The sequence below is a fragment of the Kluyveromyces marxianus genome, chromosome 6 (assembly GCF_001417885.1).
Source record: "Kluyveromyces marxianus DMKU3-1042 DNA, complete genome, chromosome 6".
Taxonomy (NCBI): Eukaryota; Fungi; Ascomycota; class Saccharomycetes; order Saccharomycetales; family Saccharomycetaceae; genus Kluyveromyces; species Kluyveromyces marxianus.
This window is the reverse complement of record NC_036030.1, coordinates 607,196-623,270: the sequence shown is the minus strand read 5'-3', so window position 1 is coordinate 623,270 and position 16,075 is coordinate 607,196. Positions and strand designations below refer to the sequence as shown.

Sequence of the window (16,075 nt, the reverse complement as noted above, 5' to 3'; positions counted from 1 at the left end):
AAGTGATGTTTGAAGCAGAGGGAATGTGACACACCTGAGATAATGTCAAATAATATCAAATAATATCACGTGAAGATGTTCACCTTGTCAAATGTTATTTCAGAATTATATACATGGTGTATGCTGGGTAGTATTGGTGCAAGTGCAACAGAAGTTCTATACATATGCATTCATTCTTAGTTTATTTATTAATATTTCAATTTTTTGTGAACGGCTTGATATGGAGCTTTCGAGCAGCCATTGTCTGTTCTTTGAAGCGACTGGTGGTGACAGGATTACCAAACTCATCGATTGGTTCTTTGCCAAGCTCTTCTTCATCATCGTCGTTATGTCCTCCAGTCATACCGTTCGTAGCTGCCAATTTCTCAATGTTGCGGCGACGATGCTCAATGTATTCTTTTTGAATTTCCGAGTATATAATTTGTTCCTGAACGTCTTGTAGAGGCGACGTTTCCATGTCCTTGAGCGGATCTCTTTCTATTATATCGTTCATCATGGGGCCACTATCGGCGGTTTGTACTTGTGCTGCCTCAGTAGGCTGAGGGTTTTCCTTGAAGAATTGCTCTAGTTCAGGTTTTAGATCTTCCACTGCTTTGTTATATTCATTGAAATCTGACGCCTCTTGTAACACCATTCCTGGGTCTTCGACATCGTCGTCGTAGAGTCCTAGCAGATATGCTCTAGCCATGTCATCAGTGTCTGCAAGTTGTGAAAAATCGATTTTTGGCTGGTTGATAACATTGTTGTCTTTTTGCTTTGGGAAAGCGCTGGTTATGGGTTGTTTTTCTGAACTTTCCTTGTCCTCGTTATGTTGTTCCGTAGGTGCTGGATCGTCCTCGTTTTCGTCAGATGATTCTGATTCTGAGAGGTCAATGCTAGGTTTTGGTGGTTGCGACTTTTTGGGTTTTCTAAGCGATTTCATTTCCTTCGAGAAGAAGCTTGGCTGTTTAGAAACAACGGGGGAGGGCGGTTGAATATCTTCACGTGCAACTATATCCGAGATTGCAGAAGAAGAGTCGTTCACTGTCTCTTGTATATCCGAGTGTTCAACAATGTCCATAACAGCGGGGCTTGGGTTTGAATCGGTATTTCTCTCTAGTACTGGAGATGCCGCGGAACCCTGTTTCTCTCTCTTGAATCTTGATACACGCTTTTTGCGAGGCGTTGGCTCAACAGGCACTTCACTAGTAGCAGGTGTTTGATTTTGTTGATATTTGTCGTGGAGAACGTCTGCATCCTTAGCGCCAATCATTCTAGCGAACAAATCAGCGTCAAAATCAGCATCTTCCGTTGTAGTTTCACTGATATCGGAACTGACAATATTGTTATATCTAGGGAAGTTGAAAGTGTTTGACTTGGTCTCAGCTTTGACATTTTCCACTTCGTAAACATCTAATTGTGGTGCGAAATTGACACTCTTCTTCTTTCCAGAGGTCTTTTTGAGAATGGACTTAGTGGCTTCACTGTTCTGCTTCTGTTTGTCGTCCTCTTGCATTTTCTTCTTTCTTAAAGCATTAATTTGATCCATGAACGATTTCTGAGCAGGTTCGGGAACAATCGAGACATTACGAGTGTCATAATCATAGTCGTCATCGTCATCGTCGTCATCGCCATCTTCATCTTCGTAGTCCACATATTCGTCATTCATTCCTTCGTAGGCTTCGTAATCGTATTGAACATCATTAACGTCAAATTCCCCATCCTCGTCCTCATCAATTTTGTCGAGCTGTTCAACCAAATCATCGAACGTGTACATCTGTTCCTGTGAGATTTTAAATGAGTTCTGATCTTCCGAATACTCATTCTCTGTTGTATGGGCTTCCGTATTGTCACTTTCTTGTTCTTCAACAGTGTCTAAGCTGTCTGGGGCATCAGACTTAGCATCGCTCTGAGTGCTGGTATCACTTTGCTCCGCAGCCGCTTTGCCCTCCTTACGCGGTCCATTCGCAGCCGTCACAGAGGAGTTCAAAACGTTCCCATCCTCATCCAATTCCTCTCGGATCTCCATCAACTGCTCCCCATGCTCATTCTCAAGCAACTCTCCCTTTAATGAGTCAGCATCCTTCTGAAGAAGCTCCATATTTTTCAATGTATCACGCGCCTCTTTCAGCTTCTGCTCAAACTGCTCAATAGCCTCTTTTATTAAGTTGATCCGAACAACGATGAACTCTAAACACTCCTCTCTGCTCTTCTCCACATAATAATCGTACCCAATGTTCTGGAAAAACTTGCCTCCTTGAAAAATAACCTCTCCAAACTGCCATGTCTCCTCAGAATCCTCCGAAGTGTCTGCACTGTTTATCCTGTCGAAAATCTGTTCATACAACGGCCGTTGTTCCTCCAAGAACGACCTTTTGTTCTCAAGGTTTTTAATCGTACCTTTGATCGTGTCGACGAGTTCCGCGAGGGATTCATTACCGTTTCCTGTTTCCATAGGTACTGGTCCGTATATTTACTATTCCCACTACTCTAGCAGCGCTCAATCTTCGTTTCCAAGCTACTGACAACGCTAAATGCCACTTGCTTATAGCTTTCGGATGAGATGAGATGAGATGAGATGAGCTGCATTTACGCTTTTCTGCTAAATTTCAGACAAATCGATTTTCTCATTTCTTTCTTCTCGAGGGCAGACAGAGTGAATGAAACTGACACACCCACACACACATAAACAAACTTATGTCATCATTATGTCCACGTGACAAACATCACAATATACGACATCATCCTAGGCAGTCAACGCCAGTTTCTCTTTTCGCTGTGTTGTGTTGTGTTGTGCTTTGTTTTTTTCTTGCTCCTCCAAAAAAGAATGTTCTGGTCTCCAGAAAAGGTTTCTGGGAAGTGTGTGGCGTCCACTGTTATGACGAAAAAAATGAGGACGCCAAAATTTTTTTATTTTTTTTATTTTTTTTTATTTTTATTTTTTTTTTTTTCCAGATTGTCGGATTTTAATATAGAAAAAAAAAAGTGTAACCCCCCATTCACCGGACAAACAGTTGTCCTATGTCCAATACACCAAGCAATAAAACAACCTCCAGCGCGCGCTAGAACAGTCTTTAGACTCGTTCAAACTAACTGATACACAAGCTGTTTCAAGCCATATCTACAGCTTCCATCAGGGTGACATTAGTAATACGGAGCGCCTGCACTTTGCCTTAGTTTTGCAGTTTCTCCTTGTTTTCTACTTTGGCAACATCACCATATTGGACGTTGGCGAAGTTTTTCACTGCCTTGGTTTTTGGGCCCCCGAAAAAGTAGTGAAAAGGCATTGAGAGAGAGGAAGAACTTTGTGTTTTGGGCGGACAGGAAAAGAGAGAGCAGGAAAGCTTAGCTTGTGCTGTTGTACGAAGCGGTCACGTGACAAGTGATATACTGGCGGGTGCTTGATACGTGCTTCGCAGTTGCATTGGTGTTTACTGTTGCTGCGGTCCGCTGCTGCCGCTTGCCACGCCTGGAAATTTCATAGAACCTGTGTGTGCCGCAGGATTTGTTAAAAAGAGGCTCGATATACACATTACAATATGCCAGCGCCAGCTATTGACACATCTCGGTTCAGGCACAGGAAGATTAGTGTGAAGCAGAGGTTACGGATATATAAGAGCAATGAGATAAAGGAGTTAGAACAAGAGGATGCAACGGCTGCCAATGTGCAGCATCAGCAGAGGGAATTGATGGAAATCGAGACCGGTGTTGAAAAAAATGAAGAGAAGGAAGAACATTTATACAAGATTTTGCAGTCTAACCAACTCCGAGAGAACAAAAAAGACTTGTTCATTCCAACACCGGATGCGTCCAAAACTTGGGATGAGTTTGATAAGTTTTATGTTGGCGAATTTCAGAACCCGAAGAGTTACATACAGTTTTCTGCTCAGTTGGAAGATTGCTGTGGGACGCTGTATAATATGGATGAGCAGGACGAGGAGTTTTTGAAGAAATTAAATGAGTCCCTGGAGGATTCTGTAGAGCCTCTCACTGAAGACGAATTCGAACTGATAATGGCCAATCTTGAATCGTCAATCAAAGAAAAGCAACCGTTTCTGTCTATGGACCCCGAAAGCATCCTTTCTTTTGCTGACTTGAGGCCGACAATGTTAAAGAATGATGTTGGAGACTCAGGCGTGAAGAAAAGTCTTGCTAAAGAAATCGGTATGCCTGAAGATGAACCATTTTTAACAATGTTTGATCCAAAGAGGCGCATAGGTAAAAGAGAGAAGAATATGAAGGCTTTAATGGACCTTTTTGGAGAGAAAGTTTACGATTATTGGAAAAAACGTAAGATTGCGCGTGAAGGTGGTGAAATTTTCCCACAGTTAAAATCAGAACGTAACCATGATAAAGATGATAATGATCCATATGTCTGCTTCCGTAGAAGAGAACTACGGCAACCTAGAAAGACAAGGAGAATCGATGTTCAAAATTCGAAAAAACTACGTTTATTGCATCAACAATTACAGTATACAAAAGACCTAGCACTTGCTGTTGCAAAAAGGGAACGGGCCGCATTGGATATACTTAACAATGATAAAGTCGTGTTTGAGACACGTAGTCAGTTGAAGGCTTTGAAGCGGAAGTTAGGCATAACCACCGATGACGAAGATTTATACTCAACCAAGAGGCCAAAGCTTGTCAGTTCAGTTATCACTATCAAACAAAGACAGCAAATGCTGCTGCAACAACAACAACAACAGCGTTTACAACAGCAACAGCAGCAGCAACAACAAGCTGCTATTGCCTCCGACTCTTCTGTCAAAAAATCCAAATCTACCAAATCTAGCAAAGCCAATAAAGACGCTGATACTTCGTTCCCTGAAGCAAAAGCCGCAGAAACTAAAAGAAAAGGTCATAAATCTGCATCGCAAAAGCTCAAGGAACAAGTTAAGTCCGGTAGTCAAGATCCAGAGAAAACAGCCACCGCAAATACGAGTTCAACTGCCCAACAGCAGCAAAACCAGATCACATCTCAAGTATATGTCAAACTTCCAAGCTCAAAGATTCCTGACATTGCGCTAGAGGATGTTAATAAACTTTTGTATTCCAAGGAGAAAAGTACTAAGAAGTTTGTTGAAGATAGAATGAAAAAGAGGAAGCAAGAGGACGGGGATACTTTCTTCAATCTTATTGACGATCCTTATAACCCTGTATTTAATCTTGCCATACCAGAGGATGTAAAAGCACAAGATGCACCTTTCTCCTCTGTGGCAGGTTCGAAATTCGAAATCAAAAAATCATATTACTCCCCAGACCTTCAAAAATACGTTTCTGGTAATACAAATGATATCACTGTTTTGAACAAAGATGGTGAAGTTACAAATAATAATGAACACAAGAAATTAGAACTGTTCAATCTGTTTGATGATAATTTGCAGACTCATTCTCAGGAATTCCCAGTTGCATTCAGAATTCGTCGTGGTCGTTTTAATAGGAAATATATTGACCAAAGAAAAACTGATCATAATATCAATGACATCTTATCTCAATGCATTGATTTTGATGAAGTAAGAAAACAGGAGCGAGAAAATGATGTCATTAATGTCTATGACTCTAAACTAGATGATTTGTCTAGATCATATTATCGCTGGAAGTATGATTCTAACTATAATCTATACGGATCGAAATTCTCTGACGAACCTGCAAAATTGAATCAAATTTCGAACGATACGCAAGTTGTAAGATTTGGAACAATGCTTGGTTCGAAGGCGTACGAACAATTACGAGATGCTACAATCAAATACAGACAAGAACAAATAAACAAGAGAAAAAGATTGAACTCTATCCAACAACAGCACCAACAAAAACAACAAGCTATGTTCAAAGGACAACAAAACAGTTCTAGTAGCAATAAATCTCACTCTTCCTCACCGACCACGTCACTTCAAGACCAAAAGAAAAGAATGGGAACAGTTTCAAACCAATCCCCAACTCCCAAAGAACGCATTACACCAAACACAGTAGTGTAACGAAACATAAAAATTAACGACAACCATTTGATTATACATATGAACTTGTAATTAGTATATTTTGGCATTCCTATGTAAACCTGTAACATTACTGATAAACATTATCGTTGAAGATGTATACGTCTTCTCTCTTTTCTCCCTTTTGCACGTGATCAGGTCTATCATTTTTTTTTGTAGAATATTGAACTTACAATATATGTCTTCTTTAACAGTTTACTGAGTACTCGAACTCAATGATAGTAGAATATAGAATGCTTATTTCATTCATATCATACGTAGGCAGACTGAAAAAGGTCTCTTTCACACGACCGTCAAATTTTCTGGTATGATTGTGGAAAATGGAGCTGATAGCTCTGCAACACGAGTAAGATATCCCTTGATATCTAAAAGATTAAGGAAAAGAAGCGCTGTGTTAACTTTTATTGGCCTATTATTGGTATGCGCCTTGGGTCTATCACACGTCTTTCACAAATTTACTGGAGCTGATGCTCCTAAATGTCGATCGATATATATGTATCCTTCCTATGCAAGAATTGATGGATTTGATACCAGATATACGAAGTTAGCCAAAAAATACCACATTTACCTTTATAGAGAACAAGGTAAGGATAATGCACCTTTGCATGGAGATGAAATACAGTTAGACGGTATTCCCGTTCTATTTATTCCAGGAAACGCAGGGAGTTTCAAGCAAGCAAGATCAATAGCGGCTGCAAGCGCTGACATGTATTTTGATTCAAAATCATCAATTGAAAACAGTTTTACGAAAAATCTAGATTTCTTTACAGCAGACTTTAACGAGGACTTTACAGCATTTCACGGACAAACTATGATCGACCAGGCATCCTTCTTGAATGATGCTATAAATTACATACTGTCTTTGTACAGTCAAAGCAATGCTTATAAAAATTCAAATAGAACTTTACCAAGTTCTGTCATCATCGTCGGCCATTCAATGGGTGGTATAGTAGCAAGATTAATGCCAACGTTACCCAATCATATCAAAGAGTCGATAAATTCAATCATAACACTTTCTTCACCCCATGCTGCTGCTCCAGTAACGTTCGATGGCGACATTTTAAGAATTTATGAAAGAATCAACACATATTGGCGCTCTTCAATGGATGATACCAACAGTTTCTTCAGAAATAATGTCTCTGTGATATCAATTACAGGTGGAATTCTAGATGGAATATTACCAGCTGACTATACAGATGTTAAGGGTATTATTCCAGAATCAAACGGCTTTGGTACTTTTACGACTACCATTCCAGAAGTTTGGACTCCAATTGATCATTTAGCAATTGTGTGGTGCGATCAGTTGAGACATGTCATAGCCAAGTACCTACTTGAAACAGTTAATGACGAATTGAGCACTAAAACATCTGATCTTGATACCAGATTGAGACTGGCTAGAAATTTATTTCTAAGTGGACTAGAACCCGTCACTCACCAGGATAAACTTTTGGATAATAACCTTTTAGATATGTCTTCGAATTTCAAGAATCCCATTTCAATTAACGAAGATAGAACATTCTGGTTCAACAAATCCAATCCTATGAAGAGTGATTTCATTTTTGATATATCTGGTAACGATAAGCTGCAATTTCAACTACTAACATCTTTGCATGATATAGAGTTGTTGTTCTGTAGAACTAAAGATAATAAAGATTGCATACAAGGTAGTTCAAGTTTATCAAAAATACCGAGATCATCGAGTGCTACTCAATATCCAACAGACTCATCTTGGGGATCAGGATTTTCGCCATTCCGTTTCATATCGTTAAATAGTACGGACTTGAAAGGGTTTGAAACCATTTTGTTAAGAAATACAATAACCAATGACGATGACTTCCTAATCGTAACAATTGGTAATGAAAATAATATAGTGATATCAAATATAAACCCTTGGGAAATTTCCATGTCATATTTTCAAAAGTCGCTTGACTTTTTAACTTCATTCACGAAGACTGTGTGCTTCCCAAAGCTTTGGTCTTCTCTGATCTCCTATAGACTAAATGTGATATTCTCCGAAAGAGAAGATTCATCATTTAATCCACTCGTGAGACAATATGTCAACACCCAATACGAAAGTAAGTGGCATTTATTCCCCTCGTCCGGCTCACATGATATTAATATGCACAATATTCGTCCATTTATTAGTGTAGATGATACCAGTGATAAATCACTTAATCTAATGTTTTTTGCTCCTCCAGGACAAGAGTTAAGAATAAAATTATCAATAAACTGGCTATTGACGTTTAAGATGCTATTCATAAGATTCAGACTGGCCATTGCATCTATCCCAATCTCGCTAATTGCTCTTACCTTATCTTATCAGTTTTACTACTTTACCAGCGATACTAGTAAATTCATTAGCTTTGAGACTGCTCTGACGAATATCGTTTGCAGGTATAGCATTCTTATTTTGGGATTTTTGTCTGTCACCCCACTCTTATCGGACTGCAAAATTCTTCTCCGTTTATTATACCTTCTGGATCCAACCTCTCTAAACAATCCTGTTCTGAATGATCATACAATAACTAATAGTTACATGCTTGGTTTACGGGAGCCGTTTACTTGGTGGATAGGCCCACTATTTTTTACAATATCTGTTGCAACATTATTTCTGCTTACAAGAATTTTCAACATATTGGAGCTTGTTGCAGTAAAAACAGCAAAATTAGTTAGTGATTACATCCCTGTACCACTTCACTCTAATTCTGAAGCTCCTAGTAGGAAATACATGATATTCAGTACTCGGCAATTAGTAGGAATTTGTTTTCTATTTCTATTGGTAATGTACTACGTCCCATATCAGTTTGCTTTCCTAATTATCAGTCTTATACAGATATGGACATGTGTACGACTAGCAATCCTCAATTATTATGAACCCTCAAAATACAATAATGCTCACAACTTTAATATGTCCTTTTTGATCCTAACAATTTTCATGATACCAATTAATGCTCCAATCGTTGTGGTATTTTTCCGAAACATAGCCATTAGGTGGGAAACAGCATTCAGATCACATCATAATTTCTTAGCAATTGCACCTAGTTTGCTTTTGATACTAAGAAATTCACAATTTAAGCTCCCAGTTATAAAATCTAAACAGAATTGGCTGATAGTAGTCACTCTCTCAGCATATTTGTCTTTCTATTCGTTTACATATGGAATAAGGAATCTCTACTGGGTATATCACCTATACAATATTTTGAATGGGGTGTTTTTTGTCTTAACACTAATGTAAATATACGACTCTAACATTGCGTTCAAAGAAACAAGGAATATAAACAACAGTACCCAAACAAACTAATGCAAAAAGCTATACTAGAAATCATACATTATCAAGATATCTAATTAATGTTATTATAAAAATTTACTGATTGTATCCATCCGCTCTTAGCGTGATTCTTTGAAGACCGTTTTAGATTCCATTAAATTATCATCTTTCTGAACAAACCTTGCATTTGCCCAAAAATTTCTGGTCTCTTCATCTATGGCAGTTTCAGGCGTGTATATTTCAGAATGCCTTATATTGTTATCCATTCCGTTACTACCTTTTTCTTTCAAAAATGTTACGGTACCATGATATTTATCAATTGATCTGCCTGATTCTAAATCAACGTCCAAATCTGTAGACAAATCTGAATCTTTGGAGCTGTATCCCTCTGATTTTTGAGGTGATTTAGTGAATGAATACTTATCCTGTAGGGTGGTCCTTCCATAAGATAGGTAGGATGAACCATCACTGTATCTACTGTGAGGACTAAATTGAGGATTGAAACTAGGAGCGGGAGCGTCATTTGCAGCAGCTGCCCACATCGACGTCAATGGCATTGAGAGAACAGTCAATAAAGTGGCAATGGAAGCTAATATATCTGTTGATTCAGTCTTTAAGGCGTATGACAAAATATACATTATCGATGGACCAATTAGAGTTTGCGTTGACATAATAAACAAAATATGGAAGGAATCAAACTGTTTCAATCCTAAAAACCTCCTTGCACGAATAGCCATAATTAACTTTACGGAAAGGAGGATAGTCATGAAATTAATAGAAGAGGCTAGCAATATGGTAGAAACATTAAAGTACAGCTTATCAATACGCTTCATTGGATCGACATAAAATTCTACCAAATATTTTATTGCTGTAACGAACCACATGACAACAGTTGTGAAGCCCAGTGCAGCTGAAATCCCTGATAAAATATTACCAATTCTCTTTTCATTGTCAGATTTGAAAATAACCCTCACCTGGAAAACCAACGATGTCTCTATACTTGTTACTAACAGACATTGAAGTATGTTTGCAGCTCCAACCAAATGAATATCAGATTTATGAATGAGTTGAGGGAAAAGAGTTAAAAGGAATGGAACTCCAGCAAAATTGTGTAACAGGTACCCTAAATAAACAGAAGATTGAATGATTGTCAAAACCAAAGTAGTTTGATTGATTATGAAAATTGGCGTCTTTTTGTTTTTCGATACCATCCAGAGCACAATACAAGCCAGCCCGGCGGCACCTATTCTTGTGCCAAACACAATGGCTTGGTTCATAGTAGTACGCACTTGATCTTGGAGGTTTTGGAACGAGATCGTGGTCTCGTTGGAATATATCGAGACATATGTCAAAAGTGACTCCATGGGATTGTATGAACTGTCATAATATAAAGGGTTTAAAGCTGTCGTTCCGTCACTCATATTTAGTTAATTAACGAATCAGTGTTTTCTTATTAGATAATATAAACAATAGATAGACTATAGAATCAATCGTAACTACAAATAGTAAATGCTTTCAAACATAAAATAGACCGATACTTCTTTCTCACACTCTCCTTATATATAATACACATCGAAGGTTCATCTCGCCTGTGTGTGAAGCAGTTTTGTCTCGGGTTTATTTTAGATGACGAAAACCTCATAAATGTTAGATCAGGAGAAGGCGTGGTACCTAACTATATCCTCTTTTGGGGTTTAACATAAATGGAATACTTATTATATCTTAGATAACCTATTCTAGTTGTATTATGATTGTGTCAAGCTAAACCTTTTCTTTGTCTTTTCCCAGTTAGGCAATTACATAGACGAACAATCAACATCTCTGATGTTATAATGTACATTACATATTTTTCTATGGGAGCACTAAGGTTTTTATGAGTAGACCGTTCATATACCTTTTTAGTTAGCCCCACACAAGTAGAGTGTGCGAATTGAGGTTATCTTGATTACTGTGACAGGTACGCATGTACCTTAATTGTTTTTAAATAAATACCATTGTAATAAATATTATGTACTTTATACAAGTTTTAGATGATGCTCTTAATTAAATTAAGAAAATAAGAAGAAAAGAAGGCAATTCTCATAACAGATATGGACAGAGGCAAGTTATATCAGTACCTTCTTTCAAATAAATATGCTCTTGAGTCACCCTTTTCTTTGTCCCAAAGAGCTGTAATCAAATCTATCAATCCATTATTCTCCGTTTCTAAAACGTAGATCCCGTAAAGACTTATTGAACTTCCAAGGGCCAAGGCAAACTTTGCTGCCTTATGCCAAAAACCAAACTTTCTTAGTGGGATATAGTCAATAATACAACTAGTGATACCCAAATATGAATGTATAAGTATAGTACTTGCTAAAACAGCATCGATGATTGGAACTGGAAATGTAGCTGCGAAGGTAGCAGATGACATCGCCCCGTAGAGTGGTACCATTGTTAATGGGATTAGGGACACAGCGGTAATACGTTCATAGTCCCAGTGATACGAACCATGAAACCAGTTTGGTTCTGATTTGGGTAAGGTATCATTTACAGTTCCAGTAACTCCTCCTGGAGGTGGAGGAATTAACTTGTATTTGGATAGAGAAGCTTTATTAGGCAAAGATGGGAGCCTAATCCCTCTAACTTGTGGAGATATCAGTCTATACCTAAACATCGCACTTATTGGGTGGTTAAAAGATCCTTATATATTACTTTACTAATGCCTCTATCAAGATGAGACTGCGTGTATTCTATTTCATTATATATGATGGCATTAACTTCTTCTAAACTTTCAAGTTTTCTAGTAACGAATTTTTTTTTTTTTTAGTTTAACTATAGGTAATAAAGCAGTGAAAAAACTTAAGGATGCAAGAAGTGCAAACATATAATGCAAGCGTAGATGTTGTTAATAGACAAGACAATAATATTTTCTTTTAATTCATTGCTCTTTGAACTTTTTGAGTTACAAATTCTATTTTTGATGTTGAGTTTACCCCATAAAAATTATTGTTTTAAACTGCTATTATCTGACACTGGGGTGCCACGCAAGTTCAGATGTCATATAAAGGAAAAAAAGTAGAAAAAAAACTGACACTTGCCTCGTATGCGCCACTAACAAAGGCACAAAGGTAACATGTCATGACAATTGAACTGAATATTCAACATCAGAAACACCCCCTCCCTTCAAGAATTGCCAAGGGAATATGTCAATTCTCACTACCCTACAAACTACCATTACGGGTCCGTGGTTTGATATCGGAAATAAACATATTATAAAATGCATAATCTATATGTCTATTTTAGTAGGCCTTTTCGCAACACAATTAATTGTTGATAGTTGGCTTTGGTTCCTTTACAAATGGACAATTGTGATAAAGTCCAAGCACTACTACCGTAAAATCCAACAAGCACAAAAAATGCAATCTGTAGTCAATATTTGGATCAATGAGTTCCTACTTTGGACAATAACTCGGGAGGATATACAAATAATATTTGAGGGAGAAGATATGAAAGTTAATGAAAAAAGTCAAGTAATAATTTGCAATCATAGATCAATAATTGATTATACTATGATACAACATCTTTTTGGAGCTGAAAATGTAGTTTTCGCCAGTTGGAGACGCTTAATGAAATACCCTAGCCTAATTCATTTCTGGTCGATATTTAGAAATAATGAGAACGCTGCGGTGTCAGTTTCAACCTTTAAGAAATACAAAGGCCTAGAGAAGATAGTGGTATTTCCCGAAGTTAATATTTTTACCCCCGAAGTTAAGCTGATTGAAAGGAAGTTGATGAAAGTAAAGTGTAAAGGATTGCCTGTTTTACACAACGTTTTATACCCCAGATTTGGCACTTTTGTAAACTTGATCAAAGCCCTAACAAACGAAACTTCAAAGAGGGGATTACGAATGTTAGAACATTTAATATTACCATCGAAATCCGATTATCAAGAATCTATCAACCTTGTGAGTTTAACTATAATATACTACACAATATCTTTGAAACCAAGCGGTGAATACAAATTGGAACAAACGCTCCCTGCTCTTTGGGATATATGGTCGTTAGAGTCTCCTCTTATTATTTGTGTCCATTCAACAAACCATAACCTTGATAAACTCGGTAGAAAGAAACAGACGCAGCTAGAAAGCTGGTTAGAAACCCAGTGGTGTGCCAAGGATCGATTGATAGAGAGTATGGAATTAAACGTGGAGGTGATTTAAAGAAACAAGTTATACATATACAAATACCCGTCAATTTTCTTTCTCGGCAATCCAACCAAAGAGTAATGTTGATGATGGTGATATTAATAATAATAGAAATCTCTGTATCTCGAGGAGGTTCCTATTAGGTATGTATGTTGTTTACTTTTTTTTTTATATTAATGGGAGTATGGGTAATAATAGTAGATGAGATGTTTCGGTTAACAGAAGAGATATAACATACTGAGGCTTATTCTATGTGAGCTTTTTCCAATTCAGATGCCAATTCATCGACTTCCTTGTCCTTAACGAACTCAGTAGGATTCCAATCGTCTTCTTCCTCAGCGTCTTCGTCTTCGCTTTCTTCTTCTTCCGAGTCAACCTCTTCCAAATCGTCTAGCTCGTCCAATTCACCGTCGAAAAGAGTAGGTAATAATTCCAAAGGCTCAGAATCTTCCTCAAATCTGTTACCGTTCAATTCCAACGATGCCAAACATGGTAAGTTACCGCTTTGCAAGGCAGGGATTAGCAAGTGTTCCAAACTGTGCTGGGTTAATTCGTTATATTGTAGTTTCAAAGTTTCCAAGTTATCAAATTTGTTTTCCTTCAATACTTTCAAGATGGCATGGGAACCAGGTCCCTTCAACAAACAGTCATTTAAGTTTAATTCCTTCAAATGAGTCCAGTTAGTCAAATACTGTGCCAATGTTTCGGATGCAACGGTGGTGAATGTGTTATCTTGCATGTCCAAAACGTGCAAGTTCTTGTTGTATGCCAAACCGTGCTTAATCAAATTGATACAGCCCTGAGGTCTGATACCGTTTTGGTACAAACGCACGGTGTGCAAATCGTCCCCGTGTGCTCTCAAACCCTGGGACAACCAGCGCGACGAGCCGTTCTCCAATCTGTTTCTACCACAAACAAATGTCTCCAACAACGACTGGCCAGCCTTCTTCTTGTTTTCGGCAAGCTTGAACAATGCTTTACCTATTCTTTCACCGGCAAATGGCCCCATACCGTTGTTCGCCAAAATCAGATGCTTCAACTGGGTAGACTCACTGATGAACTTTTCTAACGAGTCAATAGTACGCAATCCGAACGCATTATCAGAAAGATCCACCTTAGCTAGTTTTGGGCATCCTTGCAAAGCTGGAAGCAATACCTGCAACGACTCAACAACCTCATCCACAAGTCTGGAAGTGTACATATCCGCAAAGTTTACCTCTTCTACATTATCACGAATAGATTTTTCCTCGCTAATAACCTTAGCCAATGCCTTAGACGCCTCAACACCTATCGTGTTACCAGACAAGTCCAAGGATGTCACCTTATCCACTGCCTTCAACTCGTCCAAAACGCTTTTGATATCATCTTCTGTGGTCCATTTTTGCTGCAAACCAGCTTTGCTAAAGGAAGTCATGCTTGCTTTTTCCACTTTTACTGTAACTCCCAGTTCCTACCACAACAAACAAACGAGTTAATGCGCTCTTTTGAACTTCCTATCGGCGTAAACTCACTACATATTTCAATATTTCAATCATTTTGATTTATAGTGTTGTTCATCATGTTCTTATTCTACCTGTAAGAACAGAAATATTTTTTTTTTTTTTTTTTTTTTTTTTTTTTGGGAATGTTCAATTAAAGTCATGTGATATGAAATTCGGTTTGCTTCTCCAGCACAAGACAAGACGTAAGTAAAATCTTGTGTTGGATGGGGACTGGGCCCATTGGATGGATTGGACGTAAATGTTGCTATGATTTGCGTGACGTGACGTGATATGATATGATTAAGATATTTAACTAACTACGTAAAACCGGGCAATGCTCCGGACATGTGTATTTATTCATTGTTTGTGCGTGTGTATGTGGCTGGCTCCCTGCCAGCTTATTTCTTTGGACCACCCAATGGCTCTCCAATGTTCTTCCCACGCAACTTGATACCCAAGGCACGCTCCATCTTAGCCAACACTTGCTGGTTAGGAATACCACGGCCAGACTCGTAGTCGTTCACAACAGTAGGCTTCTCGTTGATCTTAGTGGCCAAATCCTTCTGGGTCAAGTTCTTGGCTTGTCTACCCTTCTGGATAGCCTTACCTACATTCAAATCAATCTTCTTTGGCTTAACAATATCAGTCTCACGATCCACCTTAGTCAACCGTTGGCCCTCTGGAGAAGCCTTGCTATTAGTAGTACCGTACTTCTTATCCACAGAAAGAACCATACCGGATCTTCTGGCTTCATTGATTTGGGCCTGGGTACGGGCGACTTGTTGACGTGGACCACCGCCACCGATTCTCACTTTACGACCAATAACTGTAGATGGTTCCCAATCAGACATTTCTAAATAATTCTCCTTGTAGCTTTTATTGCTTGCTTTGTTTCCCTTCTCTCTCTCTTCTTTCTGAGTAATCCTAGTGAGTGGAATGCTATGTCCGTTCCTGTCTTTGCCACGGCCCGTTCTTTATATACTGAAAAATTACAGACTTTTTTTTTTTTTTCTTCTAGAGAGACTACATTGGAAAAAAAGTGAAAAGAATACAAAGGCCCTGACCTTGAGATTTAGCTTTAGGTAAGCTTAAACACGACCAAGATAGCTAGGCGATACGTGTGTTTGCAGCAGGCGATTCAAGTGGTTGTTTGGTATTGGAATTAAC

At 38.3% G+C, this 16,075-nt stretch overlaps 8 protein-coding genes across 8 annotated transcripts; 3 read left to right on the top strand and 5 right to left on the bottom strand.

Annotated features, from left to right (window-relative positions):
• Positions 1-196: 196 nt before the first annotated feature.
• BUD27 (prefoldin-like protein) lies at positions 197-2,434 on the bottom strand (the record flags this gene model as incomplete). Its single annotated transcript, XM_022820961.1, has 1 exon — positions 197-2,434. One exon carries the CDS (start codon positions 2,432-2,434, stop codon positions 197-199), a length of 2,238 nt encoding a protein of 745 aa, XP_022677372.1.
• Positions 2,435-3,518: 1,084 nt separating this feature from the next.
• Positions 3,519-5,954, top strand: EPL1 (Epl1p; the record flags this gene model as incomplete). The annotated part of the gene is made up of 1 exon (XM_022820960.1): positions 3,519-5,954. One exon carries the CDS (start codon positions 3,519-3,521, stop codon positions 5,952-5,954), a length of 2,436 nt encoding a protein of 811 aa, XP_022677371.1.
• A 325-nt stretch (positions 5,955-6,279) lies between these two features.
• BST1 (Bst1p) lies at positions 6,280-9,207 on the top strand (the record flags this gene model as incomplete). Its single annotated transcript, XM_022820959.1, has 1 exon — positions 6,280-9,207. The coding sequence occupies one exon, from the start codon at positions 6,280-6,282 to the stop codon at positions 9,205-9,207; it is 2,928 nt and encodes a 975-aa protein (XP_022677370.1).
• Positions 9,208-9,359: 152 nt separating this feature from the next.
• On the bottom strand, positions 9,360-10,661 carry STE2 (alpha-factor pheromone receptor STE2; the record flags this gene model as incomplete). Its single annotated transcript, XM_022820958.1, has 1 exon — positions 9,360-10,661. One exon carries the CDS (start codon positions 10,659-10,661, stop codon positions 9,360-9,362), a length of 1,302 nt encoding a protein of 433 aa, XP_022677369.1.
• A 689-nt stretch (positions 10,662-11,350) lies between these two features.
• TIM18 (Tim18p) lies at positions 11,351-11,896 on the bottom strand (the record flags this gene model as incomplete). Its single annotated transcript, XM_022820957.1, has 1 exon — positions 11,351-11,896. The coding sequence occupies one exon, from the start codon at positions 11,894-11,896 to the stop codon at positions 11,351-11,353; it is 546 nt and encodes a 181-aa protein (XP_022677368.1).
• Positions 11,897-12,425: 529 nt separating this feature from the next.
• Positions 12,426-13,442, top strand: MUM3 (Mum3p; the record flags this gene model as incomplete). Its single annotated transcript, XM_022820956.1, has 1 exon — positions 12,426-13,442. One exon carries the CDS (start codon positions 12,426-12,428, stop codon positions 13,440-13,442), a length of 1,017 nt encoding a protein of 338 aa, XP_022677367.1.
• A 229-nt stretch (positions 13,443-13,671) lies between these two features.
• RNA1 (GTPase-activating protein RNA1) lies at positions 13,672-14,841 on the bottom strand (the record flags this gene model as incomplete). Its single annotated transcript, XM_022820955.1, has 1 exon — positions 13,672-14,841. One exon carries the CDS (start codon positions 14,839-14,841, stop codon positions 13,672-13,674), a length of 1,170 nt encoding a protein of 389 aa, XP_022677366.1.
• A 465-nt stretch (positions 14,842-15,306) lies between these two features.
• Positions 15,307-15,759, bottom strand: MBF1 (multiprotein-bridging factor 1; the record flags this gene model as incomplete). The annotated part of the gene is made up of 1 exon (XM_022820954.1): positions 15,307-15,759. One exon carries the CDS (start codon positions 15,757-15,759, stop codon positions 15,307-15,309), a length of 453 nt encoding a protein of 150 aa, XP_022677365.1.
• Positions 15,760-16,075: the final 316 nt, after the last annotated feature.